Genomic DNA, 21,147 nt, shown 5'->3' with positions numbered 1-21,147 from the left:
CTATGTACATATATATGTATATATATTATATATAGTCTATGTAATTATGCACTTTACTACAATTATGGCCTAATATAGTTTAGAGGTTTCTCATCTTATGTTTAAGAAGAGCAACATTGAGTGTATAAACTCTGAGTATCTTTATCTAAAATTCTATTTAGGCTGTTAAGCAGAAAAGTCAGTTATAATTTACCACTATTTTTTCTGTAATGTGTGATATATTAATGAAAAGACTTGCAGATCCTAGTTACCAAAGACAATTTGTATTTTTCAGGTTTAATTTCATATTCCAATAGCAGATTGAATTGACATTAAGTAGTTCAGTTGTATATTAATTTTGAGTTTTACTGCTTAATCTGTTTTTCTCAACATTTCACAGTCAATGAGTCAGTGCCTGGCATGACACATTTATTTCACAATCACAAATTCCATACTTTAAAAAGTCAAGGCAGTAAATACAATCTAGTACTCATATAACAGCTTTATTTTAAATATTTCTAAAAGTCAGGTCTTTGGTGAAGAAACTTCCTAATAAAATACAGATGAAGTCAGCATGGCTTGAGTGAGCAATCAGACTTAGTTAGCAATTTGAATAGTAAAGATATTTGACAGAATGTATACTTTATAGTCTGCATAGAGTAATTCAGTGTTGACTTTCTGACAGGACCTATCAATAAACCAAAAAAGGTCTATTGGGTTTGTCAAAGGGGAGTTTTTGAGATTAATTCAGTTTTCAAAGATGTTTGTATTAGCACGCATGACTGGAGTGTTCAGATTCTAGCCAATAAATCACCAAAATTATTCATTTACTTATATGAACTACTTATTTATTTTTTAATAAGTATTCCTACTTCCAATGAACTGTCCTTTGTGTTCTCAAATGAATAATTTTTTTTAAGGTTTTTGCAAGGTAAATGGGGTTAAGTGGCTTGCCCAAGGCCACGCAGCTAGGTAATTATTAAGTGTCTGAGACCAGATTTGAACCCAGGTACTCCTGACTCCAAGGCTGGTGCTTTATCCACTGTGCCACCTAGCCACCCCTCAAATGAATAATTTAAGAAAAAATCGTTAATAATAATAATAGCTTGCATTTACATAGCATTTTAAGAATTGAAAAGCACTTTATAAATATCATTTCATTTTATCCTCACAACAACCCTGGGAGACAGGTTCTATCATTATCCTTCTTTTACAGATGAAGAAACTAAAGCACAAAGAGGTTAAGTGATTTGCCCAAATCAACCAGCTAGTAAGAATCTGAGGTTGAATTTGAACTCAGTACTTCCTAACTCCATATCCAATGCTGTAGCTACTTAACTATCCAGACAATTTGAATGAATTTAGGAACAAATTAATTCTTAGTTAATTAATTTTAATAACTGCTATAAATTACTCTCTTTCCAAGTGGTGGGAAGAGTATTGTGGTTAAAAAAAGAGACAGAGAAGACACACTGTTGTAAGTTTGGGTTACATGTTACAAGTTTTTTTAAACTTTATTGATGTTATAAGCCACGGTAAGACAAGGAGCGATAAGTATAGAAAATAAGTATAGAAAAAATCTCAATGGAGAAAATGGATTCTGACTTTAAGATACTTCCATATTTAAATATGTAAAATAAAATGAGTGGGGGGGAAAGGCAAAGGCAAGTTGCCAGTTAATCAATCTACTAATGTTCCATTTAAGGAGAGAGGGAACCAAATATACAATTCTCATATATATTTTTATGACATCTTGAAACCTTGTTCATTTTAGTGATGAGAAGTTTGCTGGTGGGGGCGGCTAGGTGGCGTAGTGGATAGAGCACCGGCCCTGGAGTCAGGAGTACCTGAGTCCAAATCTGGCCTCAGACACTTAATAATTACCTAGCTGCGTGGCCTTGGGCAAGCCACTTAACCCCATTTGCCTTGCAAAAAAAAAAAAAACAAACCTAAAAAAAAAAAGAAGGTTGCTGGTGGTGGTAAAAACATTTAAAAAGGATTAAAAACTTAGAAAGGAAAAAACAGACTAAGAGCTGACACTATTAATTTGGAAGCAGAAAGTCCAATCCAGTATAGCAATGCTGTTCCCATTCCCTGCCTCTTTTATAGGACACTTCATTGCCATTTTCTATGCACAGGGAAGAAAAATAAATGTGGAAGTTTCATTCATGGAAAAGTGTTTCCTGCTCATTTTTTTCTGTATGTAATATGGAAAAACAAATTTAATAAATGTAAAATCTAATTGCAAAAAAAAAAGAGAGCATTGACACTATTACTAAATTTATACCAAAATGGGAACTAAGTCTGAAAGAAGTTACTTGAGACTAAAGAGTCTATTCTTTCTATATCTCCACTGCTATGTATAAAAACTGGAAAGATTCTGATAACCTTTGTCAATCAAAATTTTAGAATATAAAATCAATTTTTTAATGACCGTATTTAAAAAATCATGAATTTCCATAAGAACATAGGGTCAAAGGGGTGACTAGGTGGCGCAGTGGATAGAGCACCAGCCCTGGAATCAGGAGTACCTGAGTTCAAATTCGGCCTCAGACACTTAATAATTACCTAGCTGTGTGGCTTTGGGAAAGCTACTTAACTACATGCAAAAACCTTAAAAAAAAAAAAAAAAGGATATAGGGTCAATCATGACTTACATTTACTTTTCAGTAATTACTAAGTGTCTGAGGCCGAATTTGAACTCAGGTACTCCTGATTCCAGGGCCGGTGCTCTATCCACTGCGCCACCTAACTGCCACTTAAATTTGCTTTTTAGTTTAAGATGCAAGAAGGTTTCTTAAAGTTTCTTTCTTGAGTTTCTCTCAAAGACTTTTCTATAGATGAAAAATAAGATTTTGACTTTTCTGGGTTTCTTAATTTTTTTAATTGGAACTGGATGCTAAAACCACAATAACTCTAGAAATATCATGTTATACACATGAAAATATTAGACAATCCTCCCAAAGTAGATGAATGTTGACTTTTTTTCTGCTTGATAAGCAATAACATTTATGTGATTCAGCATAAATGCTTAAGAGTTTTTATTAATTTGGGGGTATTGAAAGATACTGGCTCAAAGCAGAATTTCCAATACAATCATGTTTGCAAAATAAAAAATAGAATTTTGCATAACTGAAGACATAAGATAACTTCAAGTCAGATTATGTGTTTTTAAGATGTAGCACAAATCAGTTAGATTAGATATATAGCAGAATATAGAGGTAATTTAATAAGTTCTAATAGTAAATGTTTAGGGGCAGTAAAACTATAAAAAAATAAATAATAAGATACCCTTTAATTTCTAAAGAGCATCCTTACCAGGTTGGCTGAATTTCTTAATTTCCAATTAATGATAACAATTTTTTAACAATAACAAATATTTAATAAAACCAGAGAAACTTCAGTTTTTGTTTTCATTATTTTCAAATTTGTATTCCGAAACTCATGCCTGTTATTTTATTTTTACTCCTGTGAAATTTGTGTTCATTTTCCCCTTGTGAATTTGGATTCATTTTATTTTTAGTTCAGTAAATCTCAGGAATGAGAGAGAGGTTTTCTCCTTGTTTATTTTCCATCATCTTTTCTTTTTACTTTGACTAGCCATATCATAATGAAAAAGAACATTAAATCTCTCAAAATTGGAGTCAAACACCATGCAGTTTGGAATCATAAAACTAGCTCAAACTAAATTTAATGTTACTCAGCCCTTCTGATTGAATCAATTCTACCATGTGGAAAAATACATTTATCTAACACTTTAGGGTTTGCAAAGTGCTTCTCAAATATTTCATTGTATCTTTCCAACAACTCTTTGAGCAGGGAGTTTTTATGATCCTCATTTTACAGATGAGGAAATAGGCACACAAAGGTTAAATGGTTTGCCCAGAATCACATAGCTAGCAAATGTCTGAGGTAGGATTTGAAGTTAGATCTTCCAGACTCTAGGCCCAGCATTCTTGCCATTACACCATCTTGCTGCTTTACAGATTAAAGCAAAAAAAAAAATTTTTTTGCTGGTTTTTATACAATTTCACAGTTAAAAGCAACCAATACTGAAGGGAAAAATATGTGTTGTTGGAAGACTTCATGTGCCATTTAAGAGAGTTTCCCATTTTTCTTTTGTTTTAATTTATGTATTGTAAGCATTTATTCCTTTTATAAGGTATTGAGATCAAATGTTCCTCCTTCAGGGAAATTACCTAGCCAATAGGCAGTTATCCCTATCATACTTGTCCATAAAACCTTCAAGTCTTGGGAGAATCACTGCCAGGGGAGATTTCTTAAAGGAAACTGTAATTTACTTTAACTAAGACTTGTCCCCATCTTAAATCTATGGGAAAACAAGAAAAGGCTTACTCAAGGTATCCTCTTTTCCTTACAATTCTGCCCTTGCGGGGGGGGGGGGGGGGGGGCTAGGTGGATCAATGGATAAAGCACCTGCCCTGGAGTCAGGAGTACCTGAGTTCAAATCCAGTCTCAGACACTTATAATTACCTAGCTGTGTGGCCTTGGGCAAGCCACTTAACCCCATTGCCTAGCAAAAACTAAAAAAAAAACCCCAAAAAACAATTCTGCCCTTGGTAGGAAGGAGCTATGTCAGTCATTTTTCAGTCCTGTCCAACTCTTGTGACTCTATTTGGGGTTTTCTTAGCAAATTGGAGTGATTTGCTGTTTCATTCTTCAGCTCATTTACTTGGGAAAGACCTTAGCTTAAAAAGACCAGTCTCCTGCCGCATTGGTGGTGGTGGTCGGGGAGCAGTACAGTCATCTTGATCTGTATCTTGCCACTTGCCCAGATGGCTCAGGAGAAGAAAGTGAAGCTGATAATTTTGCAAAGCCCTTCCTTACTTAAACCCAAAAAACTATTGCTCTTTAAGAAACCATGATTGGTCAGACTCTAGAAAAGCATGGAATGAATGACAGGAATTGATGCTGAGCGAAGGGAGCAGAACCAAAAGAACAATGTACACATTAACAACAACACTGTGAGTTGATCAACCTTGATGGAAGCAGCTTCTCCTAGCAGTTCAGATTGCTAGGACAACCCTAGGAGACTGGCTATGGATAATCCTATCCCCATCCAGAGGAAGAAAAACAAAACAAAACAAAAACTCCTACAGAGTGAATGAACACTACATTCTCTTTTTAAAAATTTCTTTTCTGTATTTCTTTCCTATCTCATGTTTTTTTTCTTTTCCCTTAATCTTAATTCCTCATACTGAAAATGACTATCTGTAAACATGTTAAACACAAATGTGAATGTACAATGTACCTGACTGCTTGCCACTGAGGGGAGAGGAGGTTGGGAAGGGAGGGTGGAAGGAAATTATATAACTCAAAAATATGCATATGCATGTGGATGAATGCTGAAAAACTTTCATAGCATGTAATTGGAAAAATAAAATAAAATATCAATTGAAAAAATAAATAAAAATAAAAAAAAGATTCTCCTTCCCATATTCCACTTCAAAGAACCTGCCCAGATAGGAGACAAAAACAGGACTTTTGGCACAAGACACAGCAGAATAGGATCCAGCTAATCCAAAACAGAAACAGCCCTGAACAGAATCAGGAATAAAGAGTCTTACTTGTTAAAAAGAATAGGCAAAGAAACAAAGAGAGGCTTTAGATGCCTTAGTCAAATGCTGAGTTCATGACATCCTCATAGCCTATGTTTTAGAATCTCCCAGGTAATGAACTATATCCATCAATAAAAAGAAAAATCCCCCAGCTTTCAAAGTTAAGAGACTATAAAGAAGTTTTATTGTTTATTGAGCAGTAGGAGGAGGCATCTGCTGACAGTTTTTTTTTTGACAATATTCTCCATTGGCCAAGTGAGTTCTGATTATAAGCTATTTCCTACTCATGTTTATAAGTGCAAAATAAAAAAGAAAAATGGCAGGCAATTAGGCAGGATTATAAATTTCTTGCAGCTGGCCTTGGAAGCAGAACAAAGCAGTTTGCATCTTTTAAGGAGAGGACAGAAGCTTGATAATTTGTAATTGGCCTGGGAATGTTGAAAAGAGTAGCTTTGCTGCTCTCCATGGTGGGTCTTGAGAGTAGCCTGGGACTGAGATAGATCCAGATATAAGGTATTGTGTGTGTCTACTCAGTCTAACCTGAAATGGAAGCCAGTTTCAAGATTGAGCCACTCCAAGAAATAAAAGTGATATAGAGGATACCTCTATTGGAACCAGCCCCTATTCCAGCCTGTCATAGGATCAGGGGTGACAATTAAAGGAGTCTTTAATGATGCTGATCACAATCCATCTCCAGTGAATTTTGTCTGTTTCCTTACATGTTCACTCCAGAGAGTTTACCTAACATGGTAGGGCTCCTCCTCAAGTTCTCTTAACATTAGTAGGATATCAACACTGCACTCAGGTTTTTTATCTGTAATCTCTTACTCTCTATGTTAAAATTTTTTTCAATCATATTTTCTTTCTTTCATCTTTTATGCTGGTTCTCCTGCATAATCTTGTAAGATGGGGACTCAGGTGTCAAATAACTAGTTTGTTTTCCATCAGTCAGTCTGTAAATAAGCATTTATTAAGCTCTTTCTAAGTGCCTAGGCATTATAGTAAGCAATAGAATACAGCATAAGGTGAAAACAATACCTACTCTCAAGGAGCTCCTATCCAGAGAAGAGAGTGGATAGATGGCTGAGGCTACAATCAGGAAGATCTGGGTTCAAATTTGAGTTTATACTCTTGCTAACCCTGTGACCCTGGGCAAATCGTTTAACCGCTATCTTGTCTCAGTTTTCCTATGAAATAGGAATTAATAATACCATCTACTTTCCAGGGTTTTGAGGATTCAATGAGATAATATTTCTAAAGTACCTAGCACATCAATAGTAGTGTTTGATATGTAGTAAGTATTTGATAAAATTCCTTTCTTCTTGTAAATACAGAGAAAGGGACATAGATGAAAGATGTGAAGGTAGAAATAACAAGAGTTAATGTGTCAGGCAGTTAGGTGGCGCAGTGGATAGAGCACTGGCCCTGGAGTCAGGAGTTCCTGAGTTCAAATCCGGCCTCAGACACCTAGCTGTGTGGCCTTGGGCAAGCCATTTAACCCCATTGCCTTGCAAAAACTTAAAAAAAAAAAAGAGAGAGAGAGAGAGAGAGTTAATGTGTCATTGGATCATAGAATGGAGAGAAAAAAGCCTAAGAAAACTGGAAAAAGTAGGAGGAGACCAGGTAATAAAGAGCTTTGAAAGCTAAACAGAAGGCTTTATATTTGATCCTAGAAGTAAAAGGGCTACTCTAGTTTTTGGAGGAGGACAGATGGTATAGGTAGGCCTATGCTTCTGAAAAAATGACTTTGGTAAATGAGTGGAGGATGTACTTCAGTGGGAGCAGCTTGAGGCAGGAGATCAATTAATAGGTTGTTGCAATAGTCCAGGCAAGATTCAGTAAGTCCTGAACTAGAATGGGTGAAGAAAGAGGAATATATATATATATATATATATATATATATATATATATATATATATATATATATATATATATGAGATGTTGTGAAGGTAAAGAGAAGATTTAGCAATATCCTGGATATATGAGGTATGAGTGAGTAATCAAGAATGAATCATAAAGAGTGTGTGAGCCTGGATGATTTTGAGGTTGATGGTACCTTCAACACTAATAGGAAAATTAGAAAGAGGCGAAAGATAATGAATTGTTTTTGAGATGCTTGGTGGACATTCAGTTTGAAATGTTCAATAGGCAGTTCATTTTGTGGGACTGGAGTTCAGGAGAGAGTCTAGGACTAGATATATAGAATTAGGAATCATCTATATAGATAGAAATGGATAAAGTTAATAAGATCACCAAATGAGAGAATAGAGAGAAAAGAGAATAGAGGGCAGGGCAGAGCCTTAGGGACAACCATTGTTAATGGACATAACTTGGTTGAATAACCAAAAGGAGGCAGGTGAGTGATCAGATTGATAAGAGGAAAGCTAGGAGAAGCAGTATCATGTGTAATTTGAGTTTCAATGTCCTTTGGTTTGGGACTCTCATCTTATTTATTGGTGGAGATCAATGCCCAGTGTTTACCTGAAGGGGGAAAGAGATGGAGAGATCAAGAGAGGTGGGAGATCCTGAGTTCTAGCTTTGAAGATGCATAATACCAACATTTTTGCAGGTCTATGAAGAGAGTGATGTAAGAAGAGCTGAGAGTTTCTATCATATCCTTACCCTCAGATTGCCATACCAGAAACTTCAGAGAATTTTCCCTTGAGTGAAATCAGAGACTCTCTCTCTCTCTCTCTCTCTCTCTCTCTCTCTCTCTCTGTTCAGTTAAGATTTCTCACTGCCAATGGGAGAATTTCTTCACTCTACATGTTTTGGTGAAATAAAGAAACTGAGTAATTACATCCAGGTAACAATTTATTTGGCAATGCATGCAGTTGAAAAACAAACCAGGTCCAAGACTCTTAGTAGCCAAGGACCCAGAAGTTTCGTTTCTTACAATTTAATATACGATTTGGAGGGAGTGAAAAACAGGATACAAAGATTTATGTAGTTTGAAACATCTAGTTTCTCACTGGTGGAAGGGGAGACACCAAAGTGAGAGGGAGAGGGGTATTTTTAGATTATGCTTTAAGTCAGATGACAGTGGGGAGGGGGAGTACTTTAGTGAAACTTCCAAAATCAGGTGACTCACAAAATAGTGGATTAAAAAAATGGAGTCGCTAATAATTTTTAATGCAGTAGGTATATATTCTCATACATAAACTTTCTCATTTCTATTTTGCTGTCAACTTGGATAAATGAGTTTCTTTGCTAATTGTATTCATTGTGTTATTGGTTTCCTGTGGAATTAATCCTTGGACCCTTCCTTTCCCCCTTAAGAAATAGCAATAAGTTTAGCTTATACCCAAAATTTGTATTTCCTAGACTAATAATATTTAAGAGAACAGAAAACTATCATTCTACCCCAGTACCCCCTCTCACTGAGGAGAGCAAAGCCTGCCTCTAGTCCCAACCTTCTCCTTCCCCTCCTGGAAGTAAAATCTCCCTTGGAGAAAGGTGAGGGGAGGAGACACTAGAAGGGAGGAGACACTAGAGACACTGTCTCCCTGGCAGCCACATTGAAAACTAAAAGAAGATTGCAGGCTTTCCCATCCTATGGGAATGTCCTTGAGGGCATCTTTCTCCTCTGTAGGATGTGCTTCTTGGATAAAGAGGTATTCCAGGGAAGAAGGCATCACAGATAAGATGATAGCAGTGTGTTCTAAAGGTTTGCTCCAGTTTTAGACTTATTGTCTGGTGATTCCACGAGAGAACTAACATAGGTAACAATAATACCAGGCATGGAAGGTGGTATGGTGGAGGTAGAGAATCAGAGAGGAGAAAGGGAATTGATCTGTTGGACTGAAGCCCTGGGTTAATGTAGTGGAGCAGTCAAGAGATTAGGTTGAAGAAGGAAGTAAACAGGGGCAGATGATAGAGGGAATCGCATGGGAATCCTAAAGTCCCATAGTAAGACCTCCCACCCTCTTGATGACTCTTCCCTTAGGCCTCATTGATAATTCCAAGCTGACTGAGTGTCTTGCTGGGGCCATCAGCAGCCTCCAACAGGAGCTGTCCCAGGAGAAGCTGAGAAGCCAGGCACTGAAGCAGCATTGCTATAAGCTAAAGGAGCAGGTGCATAAAGTGGGGGTTGAGAATAAGAGCCTAAGGGACATGGAAGCTGAACACAATCGCATGAAGAGGGAAGTCAGCACTCAGTTCCACCAGGTGCTGAAGCTGAAGGATGAGATGTACAACCTGTCCATGCATTACACCAGTGCCCTGAAGGACAAGGACCTGGCTATCACCCGCTGCCAGACTCTGCAGGAGGAGGTGAGGAGCACAGAATTCACACCAATTCTTATCTTGCAGTTTGTTGGATTATTTGTTTTTCTAAAAATGTTATTATTCTTTTCCTCTGTCAGCTAAGGATATGCTCACAATCCCATTTTCCTGGATTTATCCACCAAGGGCATCAGATCTTTTACCCTGTCACAAGCCATCAGCATAACCTCAAAAGTTAAATAGTAGCTAGCTCTCAATTCTAAGGGCAGATGATATGGATATGGATAATACAAAATGATGGAAAAATGAAGAAAGACTTGATAATGAGCTCAAGATACATTCAGAGTCAATCATTCATCAACATAGTCAATCTGCTTCAGGTCTTTTTTTCCCCAAGTCTTTCAACCAGTTTTTGTAATATCTAAGGGCAGGCCATTTGCTTAAGGGTATAGAGAAAGGAAAACCCAGTTTCTGGTTTCAGGAATATTATTCCACCTGACAATTCCAAAGAACTCATAATGAAAAATGCTAACCATCTCTAGAGAGAACTGATGAATTCTAAGTGCAAATTTAAACTTTCCTTTTTTGTTTTCTCCCAAAATGGCTAATATAGAAATGTTTTTCATGACTTCATATATGTGATAGGTATCATATTTCTTGACTTCTCAATGTGTGGAGAAGGGGTCTGGGGAGGGAGAGAATTTGGAACTGTAAATTAGAAAAAATTTAACAAGGGAGATAAAACATTATATAATAATAATAGTTTGGGGAAGGGTGAAATCTTTAATTAAATTCAACAAACATTTATTAAGAACCTACTATGTTTTTTTAAGTATATAAGATACTTTTTTTAAATCGAAGGTAATAGACTTCAGTCTTTGTTTAAAGTTCTTTCTTTTGTTTAAAGTGTAAACTTTGTTTAAAGTTCTTCCACAGTTCTTTCTCTGGATATAGATGGTATTCTCTGTCGCAGGTACTCTAAAATTGTTCCTAATTATTGCATTGATGGAATGAGCAAGTCCATTAAGGTTGATCATCACCTCTATGTTTCTGTATAAGGCAACATAAGTGTTCTTCTGGTTCTGCTCATCTCGCTCAACATCAATTCATGCAAGTCTTTCCAGGCTTTTCTGAAATTCCAATCTCTTGGTTTCTAAATGAACAATAGTGAGAATAGCATATTGTTAATGAGAGTTTTCAATATGATTTTATTGAAAGACATCTCAACAGATGCAGTACTGTGGTTAGAAGAATCACAAATCTATGTCTGCCTGTCTCCATCTCTATCTCTCTAGCTACCTAATTGTCTGACTACCTCTCATCTATCTGTCTGTATGCCTATCTTAACTATCTATCTTATCTATTCATCTAGCTATCTATCTGTCTATCTATCATCTATTTATCTATTGAGAAACAGAACAGATTGGTAACATTTTCCAATAAGGAAACTCTCTCTACCAGTGCAGATTTGAAATATTGAGTCCTAGAGAGTTGTCTGTAGTCACTGAGAAGTTAGAATCTTCCCAAGGTCACATGATCAATATTTGTCAGAAGCAGGATTTAAATTCTTGACTCTGGGGTCAACTCTCTATCTACTCTACCATGCTGTCGCTAAAGCTATTAGCATTCACATATAACTTAGAAGTGACTAGGACTTATTTCCAATATATTTGAATAAAGTAGGCAGTGGATTTATCTGTTCAGTTATAAGTTCAAATCCAGCCTCTGATACTCACTTGCCTTGGCCTTGGAATCAGGAGGACAGGAGTTCAAATCCAACCTCAGACACTTGACTCTTACTAGCTGTGTGACCTTGGGCATACTAGTTGTGTGACCTTGATTGCCTCATAACCAGGATCATATCTAGTCATTCCTGATTCATATCTGACCACTGGATCCAGATGGCAGTGGAGAAGAAAGTGAGGCTGGTGACAGTCCCCCCCCCACCCCAATTCAAATACAATTCATATGCTTGTCATGGCATAATCTCCCTGATGTCATGGTCTTCTTCAAAAATGAAGGACAAACATTATGTAACTATGGGCAAGTCATTTACCTCTATGTGCCTTAATCCACTGAAGAAGGAAATGACAAATCACTCCAATTTCTTTGCCAAGAAAACTCCACAGACCATTTAGTCCATGAGGTCACAAAGAGTTGGACACAACTGAAAATCTGAACAACAGTTTTATCAGTGGTAGCTCTCAAGATGATGTATTATTTTATTATTTTGATGCCCTTTCAAATAATTTCTTGACATTTTCATGACTTCATAATTTCTTTTACTCGTCTTGGGGGCTACTAGATGATATTTGACATCCTTTATTGTAGCAGTTAGTAATCAATGGGTAAATGAATAGAAGGAATTGAGTAGCTTTCCAGGACTCATGGATTGTACTAACAGTGGTCTCAAGTCCGATTGCATAATTTTTATGCTTCTCTCTTTTTTTAATCTTTGAAATAATGCTTTTTATTAACTGATTATAGCTCAAAGTGCTACCATGCCAGAAGTTTTTGCAGTATAGGAAAAGATATTGAGGCCCGTGGTCCCTACCTCAAAATATGCTTCACAAATTATTTTCTACTTTTTTCTTTTTTTTTTTTTAAGGTTTTTGCAAGACAATGGGGTTAAGTGGCTTGCCCAAGGCCACACAGCTAACTAATTATTAAGTGTCTGAGTCGGAATTTGAACTCAGGTCCTCCTGACTCCAGGGCCAGTGCCCTATCCACTGCGCCACCTAACTGCCCCCTACCTTTTTTTAATTATAAAGATTTTATTTATTTTGAGTTTTAAAATTTTCCTCCTAATCTTACTGCCCTCCCCCCACCCCCCCAGAGAAGGCAATTTGCCAGTCTTACATTATTTCCATGGTATACATTGATCCAAATTGAATGTGATGAGAGAGAAATTGTATCCTTGAGGAAGAAAAATAAAGTATAAGAGACAGCAAGATTACATAGTAAGATATCAGTTTTTTTCTAAATTAAAGGCAATAGTCCTTGGTCTTTGTTCAAACTCCACAGTCCTTTCTCTGGATACAGATGGTATTCTCCATTGCAGACAGCCCCAAATTGTCCCTGATTGTTGCACTGATGGAATAAGCAAGTCCATCAAGGTTGATTATCGGTCCCATGTTGCTGTTAGGATGTACAGTGTTTTTTCTGGTTCTGTTCATCTCACTCAGCATCAGTTCATGCAAATCCCCCCAGGCTTCCCTGAATTCCCATCCCTCCTGGTTTCTAATAGAACAATAGTGTTCCATGACATACATATACCACAATTTGCTAAGCCATTCCCCAATTGAAGGACATTTACTTGATTTCCAATTCTTTGCCACCACAAACAGGGCTGCTATGAATGTTTTTGTACAAGTGATGTTTTTACCCTTTTTTCATCATCTCTTCAGGGTATAGACCCAGTAGTGGTATTGCTGGGTCAAATGGTATGCACATTTTTGTTGCCCTTCGGGCATAGTTCCAAATTTCTCTCCAGAAAGGTTGGATGAGTTCACAGCTCCACCAACAATGTGATAGTGTCCCAGATTTGCTACAACCCTTCCAACAATGATCATTGTCCTTTCTGGTCATATTGGCCAGTCTGAGAGGTGTGAGGTGGTACCTCAAAGAATATGCTTCTCTTACAAAACAAAACAAACAATACCTTGCCCTTGTCACAGGGGATTTAGACTTTCTTTAGTTGAGGCCCCCCCTCAATATATTTGAGATACCTGTGATAGGAGGCATGCTGAATTTTATAATTATCATTATCAAAGGAAAATAAAAATAACAAGCTATTTCTGATCTAGTTGAAAAGCTATTCTTTTTTCAAGGAAAAATGGAAAGGACTCTGTTCTTCAGAGTGGGCCATGTGTGTGTGTGTGTCTGCATTCTATCATAGAAGCCAAGATTTTGATCTCTATACCTCTCTATCTTGGACAGTTGTATGTAATAAAACAGGAACTACAGAGGGTCCAGATGACTTCTTGTGAGCGTGAGTCTAGAGAGAAGTTTCTGAAAATCAGCAATGACATTGAACTCCAAGAAAGAGAGGTCAATCAGCTCAAACTGGAGAATGAGAAGCTTATGTCACTGAACTTCAGCCAGGTGAGTAGACCCCAACTGTCAGGGATGGACTGGTCAAATATTATCATGGAGAGAGCATGGAACATGCTGGGGCATGAAACTTTTGACATATGGGAACATCTTGTGTAGTGTCCCTTTATGACAAATGATCCAGAAGATGTAAATTACTATTCTGCACTTACTAACAGGGGAATGGTGAGTTTGATAGATTCCATCATCCTTGGACTATAAAAAATTGAACCTAGGCTTTGTGTGATGGAGTGTGTGTGTGTGTGTGTGTGTGTGTATGTAGGACTTACATTTCATTGATATGGGAATTTGCTCTACTAAGGCAAACTTCAAGCCATCTATAATTTTTACAAGAGAAAATTCAAATGTATTAAGAAAGAGAGCTCTGACTCTGCAGTTAGAAGAGCTATATTCAAATCTTGCCTCTCATACTCTCATCTATTCAACTTTAGGCAAGTCACTTAAAAGACCGGAATCTCAGTTTTCTTCATTGTAAAATGTTTTGACTGGACTAGCTGGTCTCTAAGGTCCCTTCCAGTTCTAGATCAATGATCCTTTCTGAGGTCATATATACTAATGTACATGTTACTGTTGTTGTTCGATTGTTTTTCATCATGTTCAATTCTTTGTGACCCCATTAGGGCTTTTCTTGGTAAAGAATGGTTTGCCACTTTTTTCTCCAATCTATTTTACAGATAAGGAAATCAAGTCAAATAGAGTTAAGTGACTTGCCCAGGGTCACACAAGAGAGTAAGTGTTTGAGGCCAGATTTGAACTTAGGTCTTCCTGACTCCAGATCTGATGCTTTATCCACTGTGTCAACTGGCTAACTAATATATACATATATATTTATATGTACAACCAAATTTATAATCTTAGAGAGTCAATGAAGGCTTAGAAAAGTTAAATAAGACTTCCACCTTGTCACACAGTTTGTAAATCAGAGATGAGATTTGAATTTAGGTCAAGTACAGCATTCTATACCACACACTTGCCAACAGCTTATTTTTTTAAAAAAATGTTAGACTATGAGTTTATGCTAATTTACATAATATTATCTTTATCTTCCCTGAATGAAATGACATTCTTAGGATTTCCCTGTGGGCAATATTCCCTGCTCCCTAGGGAAATGGGCTTTGGGTAAGGTTAGGGTCACTGGGCTGAGGTATCCCATACTGACCTCTCAGTGTCCCAGGCAGAGAAGGATATCTTGGAACAGAACTTGGATGAGGCACTGGAAAGCAAGCAAGAGTTGGTGGATCGCATCCACTCCCTGAGGGAAAGAGCAGTCACTGCTGAGAAACAGCGCAAGCAGGTAACTAATATACTTTCTTCCTTCTACCTACTTTGCCCTTCCAGAAGTCATGTCCATGTTGGTAAGTATGGAAACTGGGCTTTCTGAGAAGTCAAGATGTTTGTAAATAGATGGAGGACAACTGCTTCTTTTTTTTTTTTTTGGATTGGTTTGTTTTAACAAGGAAGAGAAGAAAGAAACTGGCGTGTTACTGGAGTAAAGGCAAGAAAAGGGGTTTGTATTTTGAGATGGTAAATAAACATGATAAACCAAACATAGAAATTGGCCACTCCTTGTCAATATGTAAACAAAGGAAAATCCATCCATTTTGGCATTTTAATAATTGGATGTTGATACTGTATAAGATTCCATTTTCATTTAACTTCCTCTGCTGACCACTGTCCCCCACCCAGATCCCTGCTGATGTCAGTAACTTTGTCTGTGTTCTTATCCTGGCTCAGTACATGGAAGAAAGAGAGCAGACCCTCTTTCAGTTCCAAAAAATCAAGATGGATTTTGAAATCTACAAGGAGAAGATGAACGCCCTGCAAGTCCAGGTGGTGGAGCTTCAGAAGGAGCGAGACCAGGTATCCCCTGGGAATGAAAGAAAATGCTTGTATTGGAATTCATCAGCTTACAGCTAGCTGGTTTCATTTCTAGAACCTGGATGGGTTAGAAAAACATTTGATTGACTAACTGCTTTTCTCCCTGGGAGGCATGGAGATAAGGAGGCAGGGAGGCTACCCAAAGCAACTCCACTTCATTCTAAAACCTGTCCCTCTAATCCTGGCTCCAACTTGTTCCTGATTTGAAAAAATTGATCCAGGAAGCCATCATCAAAGGTATAGAACAAATACATACATCAAAGGTATAGAGTTTTCCTCAGGAAGGAAGAGGGTCTTTTCCAGCTTCTTTTCCCAATTACCACTATTATACCCCGACTCCTCTGACCTTCATTATACCTTCATACTTTGTTGAGAATCTATTCCATATTTCAAGTGATTTGGTTGAAAGTGAAGTAGGTAGCATTGAATTGTTTTATCTTCCAGACTTAGAGTCAAAAGTTCTTGAATTCAAAATACAAATGATGCTGCAAATTAATCAAATTCCAGAATAGCGTCATCTGAATAGTCTTGGTTTAGACAAAGTCCTTAATTCCCATGAAGTTGCTCCAAGCTTTAGTTGTCTATTCTGTGTCTGCCCCAAGGGTTGAAGGTTGCTACTACAGGGTGTTGAATGATCTCTTGGGTGTCCACAGGCCTACAGTGCAAGAGATCAGGCCCAGATGGACATTGCTCACAGCTTGACAGAAAAAGATTCCCTCCGAAGAAAAGTCTTTGAGCTAACTGATGAGGTCTGTGAACTACGGAAACAGCTCCAGAAGGTGCAAGCAGAATCAATAAGGGAGGTAATGGAAGAGATGATGTGGTGAGGAACAGGAAGGGGGTTCAGTGTTAAAAGGGAGGGAGGAAGGTCTTTGTACTCACCAAGGCTTGGGAAGGAGGAGAAGGAGGAAGAGCTCAACCTGGTTACATGTGTCCAACAAGTAATTTTTTCCAACCTGTATTGTGGCTTCCATTTTGACCTTCAATAAATACCATGTGAATTAAATGCAAATCACACTTAGATGAACAATTTGCCACTTTAGTCTGCATTTGCCATTTATAACTAGAATCTAATGTGATATAGTAAAACTAGATTGAAGAAAAGCCTAAGGTTTTGATTTTCCCCTGTTCCATCCCAAAGAAACCAAAATCTAACAATCCAGTTGCTTTTGGTGTCCCTGGTTGTCTCAGGGGTGGTGGTGTGCCAGGGTCTCACTGATTGTGTCCAAGGAGGACTCTGGATATAAGAAGAAAGAACTGGTGTTTTCAGGGAGATGGTGACAGAAGAATAGCTTGTGGTAGTTTGACTGGAAGTACAAGAGCATCCAAGTAAAATATCCTCTACAAACTAATGAACTTGTCTAATCCATTCTTTGGCAGACTAAAGAGAATACTGGCGAATCTTCAAAGTGGGGGAAACAGAGGCTCATAAGGATGCATGCCATCAATCCTCAGGAGGACAATGACTTCAGCCTCCTAAGTTCCACAGAGGTAACAGGATCCTGCCTCACTCTCCTGCTTTCTCAGAGACTGAATTTGCTTCTAGTTAGAGGGCATTAGAAGTTTATTAGGAATTATAATACACTTTAAGAGTAAATAAAAAAATGAAAAACCTAGATATTTAACATTATACCTATTTTCATTGTTTTGCAATATACATTTTTAAGTAAAGAAGACAGGTTCATTTGGTGGACAATGTAGGACAATTTTCGCCATTTTAGACAAATGTCTGAAATAATAGATTTCTGGGAAATTAACAGTACCTCAAGCCACTGATTTCCCTTCCTGTGTCACTGATAAATAATTGCTTTTTTTGTTAGTCTAACTCCCTTAGATTATAATTTGTCCAGGGATTCTGAGAGAAGAGGGTTAGGGAAAGCATTGCCATGAGACCCTATCATGGGGCAATGATTATACATAAAAGTAGAGGAGAGGCAGTACTTGTGTTGAGGGGACTGCTACTAAAGTTAATATCCTTCCAAAGATCTGACCTTTAGCCATCCTTCAACCTCACCATGGTCCCGGGGGAAGGGAAAACTGAGGAAAGACAGAGGGGACTTAGGTTACTCTTCATGGTCCTGCTGGAGAGAGGGGGGTGGGAATTAAAACTTGGGAAAAGGTACATTTAAATGTGTATGGCTCTCAAGTGCTTGTGTGAGGCACCATGCAAATATACAGACCTCAGAGTACATGAGATATCCCCAAATTTGAGTAAGGATTGATTTCCAATGTAGTTATTATTTGAGCATGAATGAGTACAAATGTGACCATCAATGTAACTTGATATTTGAGTATAACTTGAGTAAATATTCAATAGGAAAATATTTCTTGACATGTGCAGAGAATCCATTGAGCTTTACCCTCTCCCACACTTACTTGAATAGCACTGGTCAGATCTCAGCACTACCTCAAACCAGGAGCTGATGGGAAGCTTCTGTTCCACTAGCCCTGTGCCTCCTTGCAAGCAATCACTCTACAATAGAATCACTGAGGACTTCCAGGAAGACCCCATTTCTGTAAGGTATGACAATGAGGAAGGTCTAGGGGTCTCTCTGTCATGTCTTCTTTGAGCTAGTGATAGCAGTTGTAAATGTGATAGAACACAATATGCAGAGGGAAACCACCAGTCTCCATGATCTACTGTGAATAAAATATTTTCTAAGCTGTAAAATATTTTCAGATTTAACACAATGTAATCCCATTCTTCTCATCTTTTTCAATGACCTTCAACTCAAAATGATCCTGGGACAAGTCACTATCCTTCTATTATTCTTTTATAGTTAATATTCTTTGAACTGTTATAAAGTGGATAAAATAGTAACTTTTTTTAGGTTGTTTTTTTTTGTCAAGGCAAACGGGGTTAAGTGGCTTGCCCGAAGCCACACAGCCAGATAATTATTAAGTGTCTGAGAGTGTATTTGAACCCTGGTACTCCTGACTCCAAGGCCGGTGCTTTATCCACTATGCCACCTAACCGCCCCTAAAAAAGTGACTTTTTAAAAATAACTAAGCTAGGTGGTGCAGTGAATAGAGCACTGGCCCTGGAGTCAGGAGTACCTGTGTTCAAATCTGACCTCAGACGCTTAATAATTACCTAACTGTGTGGCCTCGGGCAAGCCACTTAACCCTGTTTGCCTTGCAAAAAAAAAAAACTAAAAAAAACCTAAAAAAAAATAAGTCAAAGTATTGAGACATAGACTTATTTTCTATAGACTCACTGAAAGTGTCTTTAGGACCACTATAGAAGACAGAATGACTGAGATGATATGTAACTCAAACTGTTAGCATATGATTTTGATTCCTTCTTAAATCTCAGTATTTTGAAAACTTTTCATGCTGAAGAGATAATAATAATAATATCTCTCTGAGACAAGGAGAAGTGCTCTGAGATCCCTCTTCCTTTGTCTCTGCTGTAGCAGCTCCCAGGAGTTTCTCTCAGGAGAGAAGATAGATGACATAGAACTGGATTATGAGGTGGTAGATATGACAGGTAGGTACAACCATTACTGGAAAATCTCCCCTGGTTAGTCAGTCAATTTCCTGTGAAGCCAGACCATTTTTAGATTGTGAGGATAATGGAAAGGGACCTTCAGAGACATGGTCCCTGTGACGGCCCTCCTCACCCTGGACCTAGAAAAGTTTACATTAGATCAAAGGAGTAAAGATTTCAAGCTAGGAGTAAGTCTAGATGTACTCTAGTCCAACTAGATGAGGGAACTGAAGACCAGAGAAGCTAATGATTTGCATAAAATCACACGGTATGTAGTAGGAAGTAAAGTTGGGATTTGAATTCACACCCCCAGATTCCAAATGCAGCACTCTTTCCATTGCAGTACTTCTGGAGTGTCACCTATGTTAAAATTCATTTTCATGGAATGTAATCCTGGTTATTCATCTTTTTTCCCTCTTTTCTTCTTTTTCCTTCCTTTCTTTCTTCCTTTTTTTCACTTCACCAACAGACTGAGAGATTTGTGTATAGATACCACCAGTTCTGTTCTCTCTGTCTCTTTTTGTCTCTGAAATAAATTGGAATCAGATAATCTTGATTTAAATCCTGACTGTCATATGACTTAGGCAAGTTATTTCCCTTTTCTGACCTACAGCTTCCTTATCTCTAGAATGAAGGGTTTGACTTCTACACAATTTCTAAGATTCCTTCTAGCTCTAACATTCTTTCATTGATGTCTTCTCTCTGGGTCTGGGAAAACTTATCCTTCAACTCTTTGAAGGAGGGCAATGAACTTGAGTCCTCTAATACACAGGAAATTCGGGACTCTTGACTAAGATATAATAATAGTTTATATTTGCATGATAGTTTGCACACATTATCAATAGGAGGATTGGAGAGAGTATTTAGCTTGTGGGGCTAAACTTGGCAGCAGTAGACACAAATTCAAATCCCAGCTTGGTCACTTGTGGGACCTTAGGTAAGTCACAGTCTCTGGGCCTCAGTTTCCTCATTTGGAAAATGAGAATGATGGATTAGTCTTATGGTTTTTGTGGTCCTTTTCCAGGTTTGTCGACCCTACTAAGGGTAAGGCAGAATGATCTAAGGGTGGTAGAGTGGTGCAGTACACTCCTATTAGACACAGAAAAATAGCTATTAAATTTTCAGTATGAGCATTTACATTTATCAGCAATTGCTCCAATCAGGACTATACTCAAAAAAATCAATGGAGAAAATGTAAATAGTCCAGATTTTTTGATTGTACTGGAGGAAGGAAGAAGGAAGAAGAATTGATTGTTAAACATTTACCAGTACAACACTTTCTAACTAATGAAAGTAAAAAACTGCTGTGAAGGTGGAGAGGCTATCACATTTCCAGTGTTCTTCCCCAACTTCTGCCTATAAGGGATTCATCCTTGTGGCCACGAGATGGTGCTCGTGTATCATCAAATTGGTGAGCCTTGTTGACCAGAGAAAATGGATTTTAAGGATACTAGAAGTTTTGTGAGAAAACCATAGACCATGTATAATTTTAAAAATAGAAGTTTCCTTAAATATGGAGGTCTAAATAGTGATTTATTCAAAGTAACAAAACTTCTTAGTACTAAGACTGGGATTTAGAACTCATTTCTTTTGACTTCCTGGCCACATTGTCCAGGCTTAGGGAGGTGGGGGGGAAGGACCTGTACTATTTGTATTTCTATTATATGGTGTATGAATTAGCAGTTGTTTTAGCATCAGAAATTCTTCCTAGTGGTTTGTCATTCCATGGGACATGGCAGATTGGGTGAACCTGCAAAAGAGAGAGAGAAGAGGACTGTGATAGTGGAGTATCTGGTTGAACTCTGGGGTCCCTTCCAGCTTTAATTATATAATCAGCTTTAATTATATAACATATTATATATTATATAATGATTGACTCCATTT

General features: G+C 37.6%; 1 protein-coding gene across 3 annotated transcripts in view; it reads left to right on the top strand.

Moving 5' to 3' along the window:
• CARD14 (caspase recruitment domain family member 14) overlaps nt 1–21,147 on the top strand; it is an 81,158-nt gene that overhangs the window by 38,472 nt on the left and 21,539 nt on the right. For all 3 annotated transcript variants that reach the window (XM_074224969.1, XM_074224968.1, XM_074224970.1), the window contains 8 exons: nt 9,505–9,830; nt 13,722–13,886; nt 15,070–15,189; nt 15,630–15,755; nt 16,427–16,576; nt 17,154–17,264; nt 18,158–18,294; nt 19,190–19,263. In XM_074224969.1, coding sequence (XP_074081070.1) covers nt 9,505–9,830; nt 13,722–13,886; nt 15,070–15,189; nt 15,630–15,755; nt 16,427–16,576; nt 17,154–17,264; nt 18,158–18,294; nt 19,190–19,263 — 1,209 coding nt within the window. The remainder of the gene's footprint in view (nt 1–9,504; nt 9,831–13,721; nt 13,887–15,069; nt 15,190–15,629; nt 15,756–16,426; nt 16,577–17,153; nt 17,265–18,157; nt 18,295–19,189; nt 19,264–21,147) is intronic.

This window comes from Macrotis lagotis, chromosome 2 (assembly GCF_037893015.1).
Source record: "Macrotis lagotis isolate mMagLag1 chromosome 2, bilby.v1.9.chrom.fasta, whole genome shotgun sequence".
Taxonomy (NCBI): Eukaryota; Metazoa; Chordata; class Mammalia; order Peramelemorphia; family Peramelidae; genus Macrotis; species Macrotis lagotis.
Note: the sequence above shows the minus strand (reverse complement) of the source record. Positions and strands in the feature narration are given on the sequence as shown.